The sequence below is a fragment of the Ammospiza caudacuta genome, chromosome 16, assembly GCF_027887145.1.
Source record: "Ammospiza caudacuta isolate bAmmCau1 chromosome 16, bAmmCau1.pri, whole genome shotgun sequence".
Lineage (NCBI taxonomy): Eukaryota > Metazoa > Chordata > Aves > Passeriformes > Passerellidae > Ammospiza > Ammospiza caudacuta.
The window spans coordinates 1229398-1251326 of record NC_080608.1 but is presented as its reverse complement, the minus strand read 5'-3'; the positions used below and the strand labels follow the sequence as shown (position 1 = coordinate 1251326).

The 21929-nt window shown below is 46.0% G+C and overlaps 1 protein-coding gene across 1 annotated transcript in view; it reads right to left on the bottom strand.

The window, feature by feature from the left end:
• CTNNA1 (catenin alpha 1) overlaps positions 1 to 21929 on the bottom strand; it is a 116352-nt gene that overhangs the window by 27535 nt on the left and 66888 nt on the right. Inside the window, exons 8-10 of the mRNA XM_058815646.1 lie at positions 20554 to 20634; positions 19629 to 19781; positions 3529 to 3621 (exon numbers count right to left, since the gene is read on the bottom strand). Of these exons, the coding sequence (XP_058671629.1) occupies positions 3529 to 3621; positions 19629 to 19781; positions 20554 to 20634 (327 nt within the window). The remainder of the gene's footprint in view (positions 1 to 3528; positions 3622 to 19628; positions 19782 to 20553; positions 20635 to 21929) is intronic.

The following is a 21929-nucleotide window of genomic DNA, read 5'->3' as shown; positions in this document are numbered from 1 at the left end:
TTCAGCTCTTTTCCCAGGCATCTTTAATGCAAGATGCTGTTACAAAACAGCCTTTGCAGGCTCCCAAAGCAAGTCCTTCCCTTCCTGGAGACAGCGCAGCCGCCAGAGCTGGGAGCGAGGAGAGGATCCAGGCTCCTGAGTCGAGATAAACAAAACCTTTCCCTAACTCACCACTGGCAAGCTCTGTGTTCAGTGAGAAGGCAAAGAAAACTTCCCCTCTGCTCTGCGAGGCAAAGGCAGGCACAGGCAGCTATTCCAAGCATTTCACAGCAGTAATTTTCCATTTCCATTAAGAAAGACAGTTTAAGGATTTTTTTTAGATTTAACTGTAGTGATGGAGAACTTTGCTCCTGCACCTTAACCCCCTCCAGTCTGGCTTGTTCCCAGCACCCATCCAGGCAGGGCTGAGGGAACTCCTGTGAGGTGCTGGACAAAGCTGGCTCCTCCCACACACAGAATCCCAGCAATTCTCAAAAGAAAGAATTCAGGCAGGCTGGTGAGTCAGGGCTTGAGGAAGAAAACACAGTGACCCTCTGAAGCTGCCTTATTTCTGCCCTGTAAACCCAGACTAAAATCACCCAGCTGGCTACTCTGGCACAGCTCATCCCAACAGCTCCTCCTGCACCCTCGAAGGGAGCTCTAAATATCCCATTAAGTCTTCAACTTCACATTAATTTCTGTGCTAATTGGCTGGGGACCCACAAGCAGGAAGGATGATGTTACTCCTGAGGAAGAGCTGATTTCCAGGAACAAAACCACGCTAAATAAATTGACTGCTTGTTTCTGTAGAAACCTTTTGATGAAAATTTTTCCGCATTTCCTTTTTCCTCAAAGAAAATTTTAAACCTGAAGAGGTCTGAGCCCAAGGGTGACAGTGGCAACGACTGACTGCTTGTCAATACCAACAAAACTTCCAGGTTTTCCCCAGGCAACTTGAGAGTTGCATGTTCCTTCCTCCTGCTGCCAGTTCAATGGATCCTGATGGCAAGGGAGCGAATTATGGCTCTATTTGAGCTACAGCTTTTATAATTAACTCTACAGATTGATTTCTGCAGAAATCATTCTTTAACCAGGAATTCCCTACTCCCAGAATGGCTTCTACTCAGATAAACTACTAAAGAGGTTACCTGGGACTCAAGTGCATTAAATTTCAGCTTCATCTTTCAAGCACAGCAATACTTTGAATTACATTTCATACATTGTATTTCTGTGTGCTCTTGATAGCTTGACGTTTCTGGGACTATTGCAATTACTGATTGACTTGACTCATTCTGAATCCAGCATCTTCCTGGAAAAATACCATCTGAGCCAAAAAAAAACCCCTCTAAAAACATATAGGGCATATAATGTTGGGTTATCCTGTATCTTATGCCTAATGCACACATTTGTTCAGCACAGCCACCTAAGAGGATTCAAGAAGTAGCTGTGAACCTCATTAGGAATAAACTGCAAAATAAATTGTCTAGAAAAGGAAATAAAATCTCACTTTGCTGTTCTTGATATTGAGAATCTTTTAGAGAATACCCGAGGTTTGGGGACAAGCTGAGGAAGGCAGCTGAGGAGGAGGAGGAGGATGGAGAGCTGTGCTGCTTGCACTGGCACCAGACGAGCCATTGTTACCAGAAAACACAGATGCCATTTGTAAAACAGCTTAGACAAGTGCCCCTAATTATCTCTCAGGATTCACAACATGTTTAAATACTCTTAGAGCATTAAAGAATCAACCCAAGAGCATGTAATGTAATATAAAAGCACTCTTTCAACTGCTATGAACATCTACAGTGTCATTTACTAATCTCTTGGTGACGACCCTGAAATTAAGGCAAGACTGTGCAGAGGAGCATCTCAACTGTAGGCTTGGAAGTTCAGAGATGTGACCTTTGTAAAGCCAAAATCCATCAGTTAAAGCCCTTGTGCATTTATAGATACTCAGAGCCTCCAATGTGTGTTAAATATATTGTCCATAATCCCCAGTCAAAGGTTAACAGCTGCACTTCAGGAGATGTGGCTACACTGGTGACTACAGCTGGGTCATTATTTCATGCTGACTACCACCGTGCTTATTTTATCCAGGAGTGGATTTATTTAAATAGGCAGTTAGTTGTTGGAAAAGCAAAGATAGAAGAGTCTGAAATACACACAATTTCAGCAATGGGGGGAGGAAAACACCCCCACAGACTTGGACAAGCACCAGAAACATTTTGATTCAAAGAGAACCTAACTTTCTTCAGATGATTATTTTCAAAGCAGCAGCATTTGTTTGGAACACCCTGCGTTAGACACCCATATTCTGGGAGATAACTAAAAAAAACTTACATCAGCCTAGTTGGCTCCTTCAGGAAAGAGCAAGCCCTCCTATCAGGGAAGATGGATTTCTAAAAGCTTTTTCTTCCACATGCTTTGTTCCAACTGCAGAACCTGACCTTTGGTTTCAGCAGCCGTGCACAGCCCTCACCCCAGGGCAGGGGCAGGGAACGGCTCAGCCCAATGCAGGAGTGGGAGCACAGAGAGACACCCCAGGATGCCCAAAGGATTAGGACTGAATGTTAGGATTTAACGTTTTAGGCTTTATGTTCAGGGACCTCTCTTCACCTGGTTAACAGCACAGTTACCTGCAGGTCATACAAAAGGCAAACCAGTCCTGCTCCTCACACTGCCTTCACCTATTCCCTCCAAATCCCCTCCTGCTGGGGTGGGTACAGGTGAACACCCCTCTTCCTTTTGATTAAAAACACCGATACAGATGGGAAAACCTGAAGAAATTCCAAGGAATCCTGAGACAATACACTTTATTTTCATAAAATGTCATTTTGCCAATTTTTCTGAGCACATATTTTCTGTTAGTTCCTCCTTAGCAACAACCACTTATTTGGATGTTTTAGATCTGAATTTCCTGTTGCTTTAAAAAATGTAAATTACACAAATCAACAGCACCCTGCAGTCTTCAGGGGTTCATCCAAGTATCTAGTTGTTGACATTTAAAACACCAGGCTGTCAAGAAGGAAGAGGATAGTCTAGTGCTTATATAAACTTAATTTCCTTGTTTCCATTAAAAAGTTATTAATTAAAAGGTAGTCTCAGCCAGGCTCACACTGTTCACACACAGCCAACTTCCTCTCATCCTACTCCATCGGGAAGATTATTTGGCATATTTATATTCTACTCAGGCAAAAATAGTATTTTATAATTCATCTTACAGCATGCCCAGGAGCAGTGCTAGCACCTTCACAAAGCACCTTCCTGCAGCACAGATGTGCACAGGATACCACTGAAGCTTCTCACATTTACTGACTGCAGGTTACTGGAATGTCCTGGCCAAATGGAATTAGAGCTGTGACATAAAAACGACCCTTTCACATCAGGGATCCCTTTGCCATGAAGTTTAAAGTTCCTAAGTCTTGATGCCTATGCTGCATTTCATCCTCTGCATGTACTAAGGGAAAAAATCAAGTTCTGCAGCAAGACACAGCCACTGTGACAGCAGAGCAGCCCTAAGCAGCAGCAGCAGGTTGGGGTTTGTCTCCTCACCTGGGGACACAGGGCCTCCAGCTGGCTGGCTGACATCCGGACCAGCTTCACACCCTCCTCGTTGTTGGAGATGGAGCAGGCCAAGTTGGCAACCTGTGTCAGAGGGGGGAGAAAACAAAGCACAGCTGTTAGAATTGGGGGTTATTTCCTTCTGGAGAAAACTTTTGCCTAATCCCAACAGTGACCACTGACCAGTTACCCATCATGGAACAAAAAGATTCCACATTTGTTCTGTTCTAAAGAGCTCTGAAACCACTAATGGCACCTGTTCCTTCTGTAGACATAAAATTGTAACACTGTGGATCATGGAATCCCAGACTGGTTTGGGTTGGAAGTGACCTGAAAGCCCATCCTATTCCTCCCCCTGCCATGGCAGGGACACCTCCCACTGTCCCAGGTGCTCCAGCCTGGCCTTGGGCACTACCAGGGATCCAGGGGCAGCCACAGCTGCTCTGGGCACCCTGTGCCAGGGCCTGCCCACCCTCACAGGGAACAATTCCTCATTCCCAATATCACATCCATCCCTGCCCCTGTGTCCTGTCCCTCCATCCCTTGTCAATTGTCTCTCTCCAGGTTTCCTGGGGCTCCTTCACCCTGAGCTCCCCCCAAAGCTTCTCCTGTGCAGGTGAACAATGGCAGCTGTGCCAGCCTTTCCTCCCAGCAGAGCTGCTCCATCCCTGGGATCATCCTGGAGCCTCCTCTGGCCTGGCCCCAGCAGCTCCAGCTCCTGCCTGTGCTGGGGCAGCTCTGCAGGTGGGAAATCACCTGAGCACAGGGACACAGGGACAGAATCCCCCCTGCCCTGCTGTGGGCTCAGCCCAGGGCTCGGGGGGTTCTGGGCTCCAGCAGCTCCAGCTCTGACCCCCAGCCAGTCAAACAGGGCAGAACCCCTGCCAGCCATGATCAGGGTGATGCTAAAGAGCAGCACTGGCAGCAGCTGCAGTCAGTTTAACAGCCCAGTCCCAGCAGGGAGACACAGCAGAACCCCAGAGAGCTGAGCTGGTTTGCTGGTGCTCCATGAGGGCCCCTGTGTGACAGGAGGGGTCAGGTAAGGCCTGGCAGTGTTCTACCAGCCCTCCTCTGCTGCAATCCATCAAATTAAACCAGTACAGGAGATCCCCATGATGCATCCACAGGCCTCCAAAATTTGAAAGGATCTCTTGTGATGCTAAAAACTTCACTCCACAACCTTGACCTGCTACACAGCATCACCCTTAGCTAGGTCAGCCTGAAGCAGGGAGCTCTGTAAACATCTGCTTTTTCAGAGCACAGAGGATGGGGACAGCACAGAATTTTTTGGTAATTGAAGATATTCCTCATCCCAAAGCTACTCTCAGGGGAAGGAAGTCTGAAATAAGTTACATTTCTCAGCTGACAGGTGAATGACAAGCATGTTATTCTGAGCCATTTGAACACAGAAAGCTGTAAAAATAGCAGCAAGTGAACTGAGACGAACACTGAGTACTGTCCTTCCAGAGGCTGAGCAACCTGCTAAGCCCCCTGTAAATATGCCATAAAAGCATCTCCAGGAGCCAGCAGATGCTCAGTAACATCGCTGAACCAGATTTCTCCAGATACTTTTCTCTATAAGCTGAGGAATTTGCATTCTGCCTTTAATTAAACTATTCTTTGCATTCATGTAAGTAATTTTGAAGTAGTATCTGCAGCTCTACCACATGCTTTTCCCCCTCCCCAAGCCCTTCCCTCATGGCAGATGTTCCCACACAGAATACATTACTGTCCTGCAAATCATCAAGCACGTCCCATTACACTGGAACAGCAGTTTTCATCAATCCCATTATCAATTTGGGGAAATAAAATCAAGTTCCCACTGTACAGTACAGGGCCTCTTCCTCCCTCCAGCTCCAAGCCAACTTATAGAAGATGGAAAGCAGGGGTGTCAGGAGGAGAGGTGTTTCCAGCACAGAACAAGCAAGAAAACAGATGTGCCAGCACTTATTTGGAGGAAAACAAACTGAAGTTGAGAGAAAGACTGAGCAGCATCAACAACACAGAGGAAACCCTGCCAGCCCTCAGGAATATTTGTGTCCTGCTCCTGAAGTTTCTCTTCCACCTGTGTTTGGATTCAAGCCCTACACGTGCAGGGGTGAATTGCAGGATGTGCCCAGCTCTGTGCTGCAGGCAGGGCCCAGCTGAGCCAGGGCTCTGTGCTCCTCCTCTCTGCCCGCACCCCTGAACAGCTCCAGCCCTGCCCTCTGCAAACACCACAGCAAACAGCTGGCCCTGAACACCCTCTCACATGGGGGCTGTGTCTGAACTCTGGGGAATTTTCCTGTATATCTGCCATGCCTTGAATCCCTAGTTCCCAGCGAGCTCCTGGGATAACATAAAAGTACATCATGCTTTTGTTTAGAGGCTCACAAGAATCAAAAGACAATCAGATGCCATGATTTAAAAGTCAAATAAAGATTTTGCTGTTGGTTTAAGCACAGGTCATATTTTTGAGAAACACCAGTTTGCCAATATTTTTTATGGTCCATATTTCCCCATCATTCCTGCCTCCACAGCAGCATTACAACCTCTAGGAGCCAGGAGAACACAAAGCTCTATTGAGTAGGGGCAGAATAAAAGCGACATTGAAGCACCACAAAATCAGCCTCTCCAATATCTGGAGATGTTGTGCTGTCTCTCAAGCCAAGTGTGATGAATCAAGCGCACAGAAACCCTGCTCTGTCTGAACACAGAGAGGCAAAGAAGTTAATAATGGAGTGTCCCCACCGTGGTATAATGAAAATTTGCTTTTTTGCACAGTCATTTTTGAACAGTCATTTTTCTTCTGAATACCCAACTGATGGCAATTCTTCTTTAGAAAGCGCCCGACTGGCACTGCCAGCGCTCATGAAAGAAGCGTGTGTGCTTCCCTGACTGAGGGTCTTTGGCAGTTTAAGACAATCCAACTGTTGGCTGCCACATCCCATCCCAGGCTGCGCCTCCAGAGCTCAGCCCTTCATTTCAGCACGCTCATCCAACAGCCAGCTACTCGCTCTGGCAGGGGCTTCCTCTGCCAGATCAGCACACAAACTTCCCTGCAAACTCTCTGCTGAACATCAGAGCGAGGCACAGACGTGGCAGCAGCTGAGATGACTTCAGAGTGCTGCAGACAGGGCTGTAAATTTACAGCAGTGCAGCCTTTACTGCACCCATGGGAAGGCTCTGTCTAACTACTGGAAAACACTCACAAGCCTCTTAAAATTTGGAATTTAAGAAGAGCTGTGTCTACTAATTAATCAAGTTGTAAATGACGTAACAGTGAGGTATTTTAAACTGTCAGTAATTATCAGGTGCTCTATAACATGAATTCTGAAATTGCATGTACCAGTTGAGGTGGATGGCTGCAGGATTAAGAAATTTAATTTTAAAAGTATCTGAAAGGAGTCATCATCAATAATTCCTGGGTGATCTCACAAATAACTTCCAACTCCCTCTCTCTTCAGAGGATAGGGTAGTGCTGGCCAGTTATTTGGCACATACCCATAATACATTGGATTTTGTAGCTGAGATGAAGATCAACTCTTTCAAAGCCCACAGAGCACTTGGAAATCATACATTTCCAAAACTTCTAAATTAAATAATGCACCTCAAGGGAACAAAAATTTCCTTTAAATCAAATGTGAATTAAATAGTTTCTCCATGTCTCCAACAAAAGCAGCTGACTGACATAGTAACTGGTCAGACTTGATTTAGAAAGAAGAACACTTGTGCTTGAGAGCAAAATAGCAATTGAATTCCTGCTGCATTTGTTCATTCTTACCATTCAATATCATCAAGTCCCTTTACATAAGCACTACTGGCACAGGCATCAAAGGAGACAAAACCACTGCAAATAATGTAATCAGCACAACGAGCAATCTCTTGAAAAAAGTTAAAAATACAGTGAGAATGAAGACAGCCCGCAGCCGCGCACGGCTCAGGCACCTCTCACTGCTGACACACTGATTTAAAGTAGATTTCAAGGTTCTCTCTGTTCAGAGCCTACAGCCACGGCCCAGAGATGGCTTCTCAAACCCCACAAGGCAGGGCAGACCCCAAGCAGCTGCTGGTATTTAGAGGAATGAGCTTAAATTCCCCCCCAGTGACAAGTGCAGTGCAGGGACCTCACGGTGCCAAGCGGAACAGCTGGGCAGGCTTGTCTGGAAAGGGCCGTCCATGCCCTGAGCAGTTTCTGAAACTCAACTCTCATTGTTCTCAGTGATGACATCAGCACACTGCAAGATGATTTGAGGTGAGTGGCTCTGGTGTTGGCACAACTGGGGAGGTGAATGGCCCTAAATCCAGGCCAGTCACCAGTGGGGTTCCCGGGGCTCAGCACTGGGCCAGCCCTGTTTGATGTCTCTGTTGGTGAACTGGATGAGGGGATGGAGGGCAGCCTCAGTAACTGCACAGACAGCACCACACTGGGCAGGAGTGTGCATCTGCTGGAGGGCTCTGCAGAGGGATCTGGACAGGCTGGGATCCATGGGCTGAGGCCAGCTGTATGGGGTTCAACCAGGCCAGGTGCTGGGTCCTGCCCTGGGATCACAACAACCCCAGGGATGCTCCAGGCTGGGAAGTGTCCAGCAGGAAAGGCCTGGGGGTGCTGTGCCAGTGGCTGGACATGAGCCCAGGGCTGCCAGAGGCCAATGGCCCCTGGGCTGTGCCAGCATTGGGGTGGCAGCAGAACAAGGGCAGGGCCTGTCCCCTGTGCTGGCACTGCTGGGGCACCTCGAGGGCTGTGTCCTGTTCTGGGCCCTCATGGCCACAGAGCCCTGCAGGGGCTGGAGCGTGTCCAGGGCAGGGAACGGAGCTAGGAAGGGGCTGGAGCCCCAGGAGAGGCTGAGGGAGCTGGGCAGGGGCTCAGCCTGGAGCAAAGGAGGCTCAGGGGGCCCTTGTGGCTCTGCACAGCTCCTGCCAGGAGGGGACAGCCGGGGGGGTCGGGCTGTGCTCCAGGGAACAGGGACAGGAGCAGAGGGAACGGCCTCAGGCTGGGCCAGGGCAGGCCCAGGGTGGATTTCAGAGAAAGATTCTTCACTGCAAGCACTGTCAAACCCTGGCAGAGCTACCCAAAGCAGGGGTGGAGTTACCATCCCTGAAGGGATTTCAAAGCCATGCGGATGTGGCACTTGGTGACAGGGTTTAGTGGTGGCCTTGGCAGTGCTGGGGAAACAGCTGGACTCAAGGGTCTCAGAGGGCTTCTCCAACTTAAATTTTTTCATTTAGGTTTTTTGCCTTTGGAGGAGGCATAACTTAAGTTGCTCCTTTTGAGGAGCAGATGTTACCTCAGGCCAAAGGGTCAGCTGGGAATATGTTATTAGTAAGAAGGTGTAACTCCAATATTAAAAAAATATTGTACCATCTGTCACAGAATGATTCCATCTCAGATTCTAGTTAACTTTGACTGTTCAGAATTTACTAATATTTAAATCAGGAAAAACTTGACATTTCTAAAGCTGTTCTTTCTACCATTAGTAACAATGTGTGGCAGAGAACCACCTCCCCTGACAAGACAGAGGTTGTACCTTTTCCACATGAAATACATTTTGTTTTTTTGTTAAATTCCAAATTTGTTCGGGTCGTGACTAAGGTAAGTCTTCCAGCAATTAAAAAACTGCAGCAGCCTCAACTGCACAAGTCTGGGGTCAGTGTTAAGCTTTTTAAATTACACTACAGAACACAACCCAGCAAAGCTAATAATAACACCAGGGTTGTGGGTCTGACCCCCATTCAGTGAAGAGATGGACTTTATGATCCTTGTGGGTCCCTTCCAACTCAGAACATTCTGTGTAACAATGCTCCAGCTCTGTACTTGCTCTGCCTTCTCTTTGCCCAGACTCCCTGGCTTCGGCAGAGCAACTTCAAAGGGAACTCTTTATTGAAGGACTGGCGAATTGCTTTTCCAACAAGAGACAAAAGATGCAACAGGGAAAAAAAAGGAATTATAATCTCTAGGACTTTGAAACTTGATTTTCAAGGATTTCAAAGGCTGACAATAAATGTGTTAAAGCCTCAAAGTTATGTGCCTGGACTGACTTCACAGAAACACCACCCAGATTTTCCTCCTTGTTTACAGGTCAGATTTTTAGGACACCTTCTTCAGGCACTCAAGAAGGCAAAGTCTCCGAAGTGGCGCTGCTGCAGCCACCCCGAGCTGGTGCAGCCCCAGAAAGGCTCTGCAATGTGTTTATTGTTGCATAATTGAATGTTGTCAGAGCTGGCCCTGCCACCCAGCATTGCCACAGCCCAGGATTACACATCCCTGTGCAGGAGCCAAACACTCACTAATTGAATTCTCCAAGTCTGGACACTCTCGTTTGAACCTGCAGTTGTAAAAATAGCATTGCAGAAAGAAGTTTTCTGACTGTCTTACACTAGGAAACTTTTCAATTTAACATTAAGCAGAATCCTCTCATAACTGGTGCTCAGAAACTCTTACACAAAAATAACAAACCCACATCCATGTGTACACAGATACTTTGGGAATTTCAATGCCACGGAAACCAAGCTTTTCAAAGGTGTTCCTGGCATTTTCATTTCTGATTAAACTTCAAAACTTCAGCTGCTTGTTCTATTTTTTTTTGCTTTACATTTTACAATTTCTCTGGGAATGCAAATTCCAACTTTTAAGCAGCTTTAAAAAATCACCCATTTTAAAAGCAAAAAAATAAAAAAAAAGAAAGAATGGACAGGCAACCACTGAACATTTTTCTCCTAGGAATTTGCTAAAGAAAAGTGTATTAGATATTCTCAAAAAATTCAAACAGAGCACAGCTAATTTCTTCCTCCTCCATGTTAAAAAAGACCTGTCCTGATTCCCTTCACACTGGTCAAAGCTCAGGAAATTAATTTATCTGCAGAAACAACTCTTCTGGCAAAACTAATGGCAAGTGAGGACTCTCAGAAGAGATGTGTTGATTATGTAATCCCCATCCCTCTCCAGAAAGACTTTCATTATTTACTAAGTCCATACATTTATTTATTCACCTGTACACTACACTCAATATTTAGGACAAATCTGAGCATTTTAACATCCAGCCCTAACAGGTGCTGCATGAGGGAGAAGTGTTACAGCTATACATGTGTTAACTCTAACCCTGCAAACCCCTCATTTTGCAGAGGCAGAGTTAACTGGGAATTACACAAAACAGCTCCATTTCTTTAATACAAGAGGACTAGAGATCAAATCCCCTGGGACTGTGCAGAGAGTTACCAGAGTCATGCTGTCAGCTGCTTTGTGATTTTCTATGACTTAAGTAGCATGTGGCTGCAGCTCCACAGTAGGTACCTTGCAAGAGTTTGTTGTGGGCAACAGAATCCCCAAGTATTAACTGAAAATAGTAAAAGTCTTTAAATAAAACAAGGCACATGTACACAAACTGCAGACGTAAAGCACTGGGGAAAATGAAGGACCAAACTGAGAGAATTGCTATTTCCAGAGCTCTGCAGCCTCACACGAAGATGAGAACAGTTTCATTCCAAGACTGGTTATAAACACAAGGAGGGGAAGTTTCAGTTGGCTGGAACAAAACTGGCAAGCAAAGGGCTGGCATTTTGGAGATAAGGAATGGAGGTCACACAGTTTGTTATTTCAACAGGCTAAGTGATGGCAACAGAAACCAGAGACACAGAATCCCAGACTGGTTTGGGCTGGGAGAGACCTTAAAGCTCATTCAGTCTCACCCCCTGCCATGGCAGGAACACCTTCCACTGTCCCAGATTGCTGTAAGTCCCAGTGTCCAGCCTGGCCTTGGGCACTGCCAGGGATCCAGGGGCAGCCACAGCTGCTCTGGGCACCCTGTGCCAGGGCCTGCCCACCCTCACAGGGAACAATTCCTTCTCAATATCCCATCTATCCCCGCCTTGTAGCAGTGGGAAGCCATTTCCCCTTGCTCTGTCTCTCCATGCTCTTTTAACTAATATAAAAGTATGAAAATAAAGGTATTGTGCGCCTTCTGCTCCTTGTTAAATTGAGGCAATCAGTATTTCAATGGGAAATACTTTTCCATGGGAAATACCTTTTGCTTGGGATTACATCTTAGTACTTTCACATTTCTAGCTCGACCTCTGTGTTTAAAATTCTGATTACAGGATACAGCTTTGCACTTGCCTCTCACCCTGTCCAGAGCTGTCTACAAACACCTCTCCAGCTCCCTGGTGCCATTCCAGGTACAGTTGTCCTGGTACTGCTCCACACTGGTGAGCTCCTTCCATGCCCTGAGGAAATGTTCTCCCACAACAGAGAGCCACCCATGTGTTGTCAGGGTTTCACAGAGAAGGGAAGTTTTCCACACAGCTGGGCAATCCCAGAGTTTGTGCATCAGGACAAACCAGATTGGGCTCCATTCACTGCAGCAAAGGCAGCATGGGGACGCCTTCCCTCATGCTAATGGGAAAGGTTTTCAATCAGACAGAAAAAAGAGGTGTTTGAAGGGAATCAATACATCTGTAGCATAAACCATAGCCACAGCAGGAAAGTGCAGCAATATCTTTATTTGCAGCCTGGTGGATCATCCTCTGTACAGACCAGAGGGAGAGCAGGGCTGCCACAGGAACAGCAGTGTGCGGCGCGGGCACCGTGCCCCTTGTCGATGCAGCTGTGGCAGCAGATGTAACTGCTGGCACAGGAACTATTCCTCCCTCAGACAAACAAGCTAAAGTGTTAAAATGTTGTTATAATCACAAACCACGTTAGTTATATAAGTCTATCTGAGCTACCACAACAGCAATGACACCACTGGTGTGTGATGGAGAGCTCAGATTCAGCTGAAACCTTCAGAGCAAACCCTCAGCTGAGATGCTCCTTAGCAACACAAATACCTTTCCTTAAAATAAAAGTGTTTCTAGTAGTGATATCTGGACAGGACCCAAATAATTATCCTTATCTAAAAACGTCTCTGTGTTTGTCAAAGTGGAAATGAAGACAGGCTGGGAGAGCTGAGGGTGTTCAGCTGGGAGAAGAGAAGGCTCTGGAGAGACCTCAGAGCCCCTTCCAGGGTCTAAAGGGGCTCCAGGAGAGCTGGAGAGGGACTGGGGACAAGGGATGGAGGGACAGGACACAGGGAATGGCTCCCACTGCCAGAGGGCAGGGATCGATATTGGGGATATTGGGAATTGTTCCCTGTGAGGGTGGGCAGGCCCTGGCACAGGGTGCCCAGAGCAGCTGTGGCTGCCCCTGGATCCCTGGCAGTGCCCATGGCCAGGCTGGACATTGGAGCAGCCTGGGACAGTGGGAGGTGTCCCTGCCATGGCAGGGGGTTGGAACTGGAAGAGCTTTAAGGTCCCTCCCAGCACAAACCAGTCTGGAATTCTGTGAAATTGTTCTTCTCTCCCATCTCAGTTTGCTCAGCACTCAGAACATGCTGCCTTCTGATCTGACTAAAGGCTTCCAACTTGGTGCCTATTATTAGCTGCTTAAACCAGTTTTTGGTGATTCAGACAACTGTTCATGGCAGTGTAACTGTAATTGTCAGTACACTGTGCTCTTCATGAAGACGACAAAACAGTGTCAGTAATGAGCTCCACACAGATTTCAGGCACCTCCTTGATGACATGACATGACTAATAATCCAATATTGCTAATGACTAAGATGATGAAAATCCAGACATGCATCAAAGCTTTTAGTTAAATATCAAGAATTAAAACGTTTATGCCACATCTATAAAAAACTGTACCCAAAAAGCCACTTAAAAATGCTGTTGGAATTAAGACTTAAATACCTGGAAAATAAAAGGACTCTATAGCTTTTCAGCTACCTCTGAAGACATCATGTCAACACCACCTAAACCCAACTGTTCTCACACTTCCTGACCTCTTTTACACACTTCCCTTTCCAAAAAGCTTCTGTTTCCAAAGGTAAAAGGAACAGAGCAAACACAGGGCAGTTTCTAGTGGAATAAAAAGCACATTAATATCTTCCAAACCCCAAACTGATTCAAACTCCAAATTCTACCCCCTCCACACCACGTGCCTTGGCCCAGATGTGCAGAGCAAGCCCTTCCCAGTCACACAGCAAGGTGACTGTCCCTCTGGCTGGGGTGTGGCCTCTCCTCCATGAGTAGCAGCAAACCATGAGGATTTCCAAAGAGAAAAATTGTCTCCAGACAGCCCAATGGCTGCCCAGATTTGTGAGGATTCAATCCCTTCATCCCTCCCATCAGTTTCACTGTCATGGCTTGCCCATGAGCACTTACAATGAAATCTGGACAGAAAGATTACCCTGAAGTCTCTTATTCTTCTTCCAACATCATTTTTAAACTCTACCAGCATCCTACCAACCCTTTCATACATTATTTGGTGTAGCATTAGAAGATTGGCCTCAAAAATAACCTTACAAGAACAGAAGTTATCCTATTAAAAGGTCACTTGCCTTTACTTATGTATGATGTATTAAATTTGTATATCCAGTTTTGTTGAAAAATGTAGGAACATTTTTCTGCTGAGGCTTCCCTGCTTTTCTGATTATGAATGTACGGAAAGCATGTTCTACGAGAAGAATTTAATTTATTTATGAATTAGTTGACTAATAAAATGAACTTACCAGGAAAGTGCATTGGCTGTTGAAGAGTGTCAGACTTTAGAGGGCACATTAGAGTTACACTGGTCATTTATTGGAGACATTAGTTTTAAATTGCTGCCAAGGCTATCTATAGACAAATTACAGAAAACGTGCTTGTGCTTTGGAAGAGACATTTTGCTCATTTTGATCTCCATTTTAAATGGGAAATAACTCTGCCTCTTTTCTCCAGACCACAGTGCAAGGATATTTCCCTTGTAATACAAAATTACCTTAAAAATAAAAGCAATAAAAGACAAACCTGAGTTGGCAGATATTTTTCCCTCTGTAAATGAGAATACTGGAAAAATAGGTGCTGAAGTACCCTGGTAATGACCCTAGTCTGGAAAATGCTGGGTTTTGAGATTTAATGAAATTCAGAAAAACACTCCAAGTCAATATCTGGGTTGGGTGCCAAGTGCTTGTCTTGTTCCCCAGGAACCTCAGCCCTGCCTGGCAGCACTGACTGACCCCTGAGCTGGCAGCAGGAGGGGAGAGCATTGCAAGAATGAGCAAAGCCACCTCCAAAGAGGTTTGGAAAACTCAGTGGAAACTCTGGAAATCAGGTGGCTGATAGACACAAAGGATAATCTTGTCAGAGCAGATTAACTTCTGGATCTGCTGGATTCTTCCATTCCATGCTTTGTTTGCAATAAATGGTACCTGGCTGTGCCCAGGTAAGTGACAACAAACAGGGGACAGCCAAGACCTTCACTGTGCTTCCAAAAACCAGGTTTTGTTTTAAATCCAAGCTATGTTTTATCCACTTCACGTTTTAAAAAGCTTTTCACATGTAAAAAAACTGCAGCTGCTAAGACTCTCCCAAGAACACACAGGCTGCAAGTCTGAGCAAATCAGGATAATTGCAAGAAAAATGTAGCAAGTGTGCAAGGCTTCAGGCTTTGGGAGAGGGGTATTTTTAGATTTTAGACTGAAGAATGACTCCAGGACATCGGGCTAGACAGTGAGGGCAACAGAAGGGGGAAATGTCAGAGCAAGAGGCTACAGAAAGCTTATGGAGCTGCAAGTGCCCAAATGTGATTCTTTCCAAGCAAATAAATTTGCCGTCTGCATCTGTTCATGGGTTTCACTGAAAATGAGAAAATCATCACTCCATATGCAAGATGCAACCCAGTGCATTAAAAAAAGGCACAGAGCAGTCTTTTCAGATAAATTAAAGCAATTAGAAAAAAAAATCAATGCTTATGAAACACCATTGAGAGCTTTTGCCTCCTTGGTTTTACCAATATTTCTCTTGGTAAGAAGAAAACTTAAAAATAAAATTTATATTGAGAAAAACGTTTGACACAGGGGTAGTGGTTTCCAGAGGAAGAAGAGATCACTTGTTCTTTTTAAGGAATTATAAGTATATTCTCAAAAATATTCTTCAGCAAGCAAATTGGAGGATTTTAACCCGGACACTCTCCTTATTTACCTTTTATTTCCTAATCTCTTAATGTATGAAAAACTTTTCCATTAAAACTCCCCGGAGTTACACTGTGTCACAGAGTAACCAGGGACAAATTGACAAGCTAATTTTTACTTTTCTAAAGCATTCAACAGCGCAGCAAAGGTTTCTGTTTAACATGTCTGGCTTTGTCCCTGTGCAGGAGCAGCCCCAGCATCCCCGGGGAGCAGCACAAAGGCAGCTCAGCACAAGCACTGCTCAGAGCCTGGCAGGGACAGAGAGCCAGCGTGGAGCTCGGTGCCATCAGTGCCCATGGGCAGCACTGCAGGACAGCCCCTGGGCAGCAACGGGCACTCCAAGGGTGCCAGGGCCAAGCTGTCCTTCCTCAACAGCAAAGCCAGCTTGGATAGCCAAGGCTGCCTCACCCAGTGGGAAAAAACACCGGAATGGAGTTAGCTGTTCACAGTCTGCAGATTGGGAAGACTTCCATAGTTTACAAGTGAATTTAACTTTTTGTTAGGCTGGTTCCACAAATGCTGTCCTTTCTGTTATTCTTGTGTGTTACATTGAAATTGGCTTCTCAATTCCTGAATTAAACTCCTTTAACCAAATCCAGCCAGAGTTAATGGTCTGTTAGCACAGAGCAATTTTGAAAGCTATCTTTGAAACATATTATTCAACTGAGACAAGGCTCATTCTACTCTTTTAGTGTTCTTCAGTTTTCAAAAGGCAGGATAAAAGGGTTAGGATTTTACTGTGTGGGAAACAAATTAGATGGGAGCCCTTTGGGATGGATACTCTTGGTATGGGTTCTCTACAAGACACAGACCCAGCAGGCAAATCAGCTTTTTGTGGTTATTGCACCTTTTGGTCAAATTTGGCGGCCTGGGCGCTAGGAACCACAAAAGCAGACAGTGCTGTGCTGCCAAGAAGGGAACATTTCAAAACGAAATTACCCAAATCATGTGCTTGCATCTCTTTATGGGTACTTGGAGGGCCCATACACAGCTCTGCACTGCAGGAGCAAGAACTCCCTGTGCTCAGCCAGGGCAGAACCAGCACTGCCACTCCTGTCCGGCCAACACCTGCCACAGTTTAGTGTGAAAAACGAAATCAAGTAAATCTATCTCATTATATATCTCTAGGGGCTGCTTCACTGACTCCTCCAGCTCACAGACACAGGGGCATTAACCCAAGGAGCAAACCCTCCCGGCAATGCAGTGGGGATGGGCTGAGCTCCCCAGGGCAGAGCAGGACCTCCTGCACATTTCCTGTCCCCACTCAGCACCAACGGGAAGGAAGGGAAGAAGGGAAGGAAGGGCAATGCTCTCCTCTACATCCAAACCACAGGAGCCTGTCAGGGCACGATACAGCACAGCTCCACCCAGTGCTGCAGCTGTTGGGCACATTTGGTGTCCTGAGTCACCCAGCAGCACATGTGAGGGCAGTGCTGATAAACCCCCTGCACACTCATCTCCCCTGAAAGCAGCAGGAGCAATCACTGCCCATCTCACCAGGCAAAACACCTTCAGCTCTGTTCTTACACAATCTTTTGTTGTTTCTCCTGAGTTTCCTGCCCAAGAGCAGAATCATGAGGGAACTGGCAAACATCCTCCTCCATTCTGGCAGCAGCACAAGACATTTCAAATGCAACCCTCCCCAAGCCATCCTCCTGCACAGGGAATCTGACATTTCATACAGTGCTGGTGGCTCTCCTGCCCCTCAGGAAAAAGGGTTTGCAGGAGCACTATTCCCTTCTGTCCAAGCTAAGTGTATGTATTAATCCATCTCCATTCAGGGAAGAGGTTTATAAACTATCTACATCATGCTACACTACAACTACAGTTACATTTCAGACAGCAAAAGCAATAACCAAGCCTTCAAAAAGCTGTTGCAGCAGCATATCATTTTAGCAGGAGCTTTTGATGTCAGTCAAAAATATTGCTGAATGTCTACTTTCAGGGGAATAGTCCTTGGAAGACAAGAGAGTCTGGCTGTACAGAGGCTCTGGAAAGCTCCTCTGCAGCTTGGCATTTGCACACCAGGTAGGGCCAGTGCCAGTGAGGATGGAACTGTGGCTGTTCCAGTGGGACACGGCTTCCAAGGGGACAGGGAGAAAGGGCTCACCTGGCAAGGGCTGGGGAGAAGCTCAGGGACAGAGCAGCACAATTATTCCTTTTAATTATGCCAATAAATTCCACACATCTGCTGAGGAGGTAGCAGAACTCTGGCAGAAGAGGCACTGCTATTGTTACATGATTCAACTTCTACTGTAAACAAGCCCTAAAAATAATTTTCTAGATAAATCAGGCTTGCAACACGAAGAAGGGAGGCTTTAGAGCAAACCCACTTCAAAGTGTTCCCAAGGCTGTATCCTGCTGCCAAGGCAGGGCACAGCAGTCCTGCCTTTCTTCCACATGCTGCTTTGCAGAACAACGTCAGTTACTTAAAATTTAGATTAGAATAACTTTGCAGCTCTAGGAGGACAGCATTGATGCTGAAACATGACAAGCCAAAAGAGAAAAATGGATGCCTTCAAAGAATTAAAAGGTTGTCATTGCTTAGACAGCAACTCCAAAGAGCTGGATGAACTTCATGCCCCCTGGACTATGGGCCAGCTGCAAAGTGCACTCAGAACCCTACCAAAAATACATTGTGCAAGTCAGAAGATACTTTTACTGATGTCTGATCAGTCTCATTCTTGAGCAATTTAAATGTGCCCAGCTGTGTGAGTATTCCCCACAAGCCCTGGAGACACATGGACCCCACTATCAAACAGAGACAGAGCAGAACCACACAAAGCAGCCTGGGACTGTTCACGAGGAGCTGCTGAGGTTCAGCACAACCAGCCAGAGCCTCAAAGCCTGGAAGAGCACAGGAGGAGTTTTTGACACTTATTCCTAGTGGCATGTTTCCCCAACAACACCTATAGCTGTTTGTTCCGTGCCATTCAGCATCAGCTGGCACAGAACTCTCACGCAACAGCGAGGGGCCCAGAGTCCCCAGGTGGATCCATGAACAGGGGCAGGCTCTGCTGCTGCTCTCTGCAGGCACCACCCATGGAAATTGAGGCCCAGAGTCCCCAAGTGGATCCATGAACAGGGGCAGGCTCTGCTGCTGCTCTCTGCAGGCACCACCCATGGAAATTGAGGCCCAGAGTCCCCAGGTGGATCCATGAACAGGGGCAGGCTCTGCTGCTGCTCTCTGCAGGCACCAGCCGTGGAAATTGCTTCTCTCAGCAGGGCAGAACAACCCTGAGAGCAACTTCCTGACAGGAGGAGCAGCCAGGTGAGGGTCGGGCTCTTCTCCCAGGTAGTGAGTGAGAGGACAAGAGGGAATGGCCTCGGGCTGGGGCAGGGCACAGGGTGGGCACCAGGAGGAATTTCCCCATGGAAAGGGTGCTCAGGCCTTGGCAGGGGCTGCCCAGGGAGGTCTGGAGTGCCCATCCCTGGAGGTGTCCAAGGAAGGGCTGGAGGTGGCACTGAGTGCTCTGGGCTGGGGACAAGGAGGGGATCAATTAAGACTCGATGGGCTGGCATGGATTTTCCAACTTCAGTGATCCTGGGATTCCAGTTAAGACATGTTGGTCCCATTTAATCTAGTTTTCCCCCCAGTCAGAGCTCTGCTCTGCAGTTCCACCAGCTGGAGAGCCTTTGGGTTTTCCTTACAGAGGGGTGGCAGGCATCAGTTGTGCTGTCACTCCAAGTGTTCTGTTTGCTCTTTACACACAGGGGCAGCTCTTCATTCTGAAAGCCCTCACACAAAAGGCCTGTTTATATTCAGTGGGATTTTACTGGAAAGAAAACCCCTCCAGGCTTCAAAGCAATGGGTCAAACTGTCCAGCAGGACAATCATGCCCTTGTCTCCCTTACTCCAACTGACCACCTCCAAGTAACAAAACCTTTATCATGCACTCACATTGTAATATCCGCAACTACATGGGTTATTTAACAGCTCCTTTTGATAAGCTTACATTTTCAATTATTTAAATATTAAATTGTGTTTAAATTCATTCAAATAAAATTTTTAAAAGGAAATTTATTGCAGAATTTGCTTTGTGCTTCAGCAGAATTGAGAAACCTGTTTTGCCTAGTCTTGCCTTAATTTAACTAGTAACAATTAAATTTTAATTTGTACCATCTTACCTCAATCAATTTGTTGGCATGTTCACGGAAAACCTGGGCATATTCTTTAACTTCTTTTTCATTCCCATTCTTGGCAGCTTCAATCAATACTAAAAGAGGAACATTTGTTTCCAGAAAAGAGTCTGAAACATGGTCCATAACAGCTTTGCGGAGCTAAAATAAAAATAAAAGAACGAGTTATTCTTCAGTAGTGTTCCACTGCTGTTTCCCTCTTACTGTATTAGTACATACAGCTTAAACTACTTTTGTCACTGATCCTTTTTCCTTTGTGTGACCAAGGCTTTCCCTGCACTAAGTCTTGTCTACACACTTTTTGCTTCAATTTAAATGAAATCTCCTTAAAAAATGGATTAGTTATAGAAGTGCAAGTCACCAGTTTGGCCACAAATATTGATTTAACAGCTCATATTGGTTTTGTCTGAGTAAATTTGCTGCTTTCCCTCAGCTGATTAAACAACACACTGATTTAACTTTTTTATTTTTCTGCTAGAATAAAAACATTTTTCAACAAACCTGATCCATATTCTCACTTACTCAAAAATGGGAATATATTGTTTTAAAGCCAAACAGACAAAAAGCTGATGCTACATAAATACAGTTCTCAAATAAAATAGGTTGAGATGAACACCACCAGGACTGTAAAATATCACTGATTATCTTCCAAGTCCATCAAGTAAAAGTTGTTTTTGGGGGGCTTTGGTTGGGTTTTTTAATCTCTCTTGACATGAGGATAATTAAGACTCCAACATCTGTATCACAGGGAATCAACGGGGAATTACATTACACCATGCTTCCCACTGGAAGCTTCTGGCCTTTAATTCACTGAAGACAGGCCAGCAAACCCACTGTCCACCAGGAACACATGCCTAGAAGGCAGCACTGCACTCCTGTGCCTCAGCCAGCACCACCTCTGACCACTCCTCACCTGCCTGCGCAGGTCTCTGGTCTTCTTGGTCATTTTATCAATGGCAGAGTTCAGGGCATCACTTCTTTCCTTACGGCCAGCCTGGAAAACAGCAGACAAAGAGGTAAACAGGTATCCAGGGTCTCAAAGTTAAACCAGTTGTTATTCATTTCAAGTATATAGTAAGCTTCTGTTTCTATTTTTGAGGTTTGTGGAGTGATTCTGGCACGGGCAGTAGAGTCTCCACCTCCCCGATAAGGCAGGCACTGCTCCCTACACACCCCACCCAGGGATCACACAACACTGCTCCTGAGCAGGCAGCCAAAAGCCCAGAATCAAAAGTCAAATCCTTATAAACCATTTTTTGGGTAAGACATTCAAAGTGAGTGAAATTTCAAGTGAGTCTCCAGGCCCACCCGTGGGGAGCTGCCAAGGTTTGATCCTGCACGTTTCGCCTGAGCCCCGTTGTTAGAGAGGCCAAAGGGCCAAGCAGCAGGGGCAGCTTCCCTTTTCCATCAGACATTGGGTCAAAAATATCCTCATTTCTAACAAATTAGGAGTCAGATAAGACAGTGGTGATGGTCTGGTTTTGCTAGGAGATTTTTCTCTTTAATATAGCTTATTTAGGGTTTCAAAACACACTTTATTCAACCACAATCCAATTTCTGAAGTCCTAAGCCACAATCAATATAATTATTCAGTTGAGAAGAAAAACCATTTAGCAGTGCTGCAGTGAGTGTATGCCAGGTATCAATTCTCCAGGTGACAGGCTGGTGTGAAATATCTGGATGAACAGCCTTGAATCTAAAACATCAAGTCCACTCTACAGCAGAAATAAAGAATGGGGGGGAGGGAGTTAGGATGTTGTAATGTCATTATAGTGTAATGAATTATTGAAGATTTGTCACCGCCATGATCAAGTTATTTGATTCTCATCACAAAAGGTAACTGAAAAGTGACTGGAGCTAAACCCAGGAGCTTGTTGTGACACTGCCAGACCTGCAGCAGCCCAGTACTGGCCCCCTTTTTGCTCTACATTTAAAAATCAAAGCTGAAGGCTCTAAATAAAGTGAAGATTAATGCACTGATTTACCCAACACTTTGCTGCTGCCCTGCTCAGGGGATATGACAGACAAGACTCCCTGAGCAATGGCTCTGGCCCTGGCATGCTGGTCGCAGTAGAGAGGGGTGTCACCTGTGGGGAACAGGGGTGACCCCAGAAGCTGCCACCAGGCACTGCCCCAGCCACAACTGCCCCAAGACACCAACCTGCAGTGGCAGCTGCTTCACCCCTGTTTACCCACAGCAACGTGAACATTTTACTGAACCCACAGCACCCTCCCCACACAGTGGGTTTTTTTCCCCAGGAATATGTTTGGATCTAAGATATATACTCA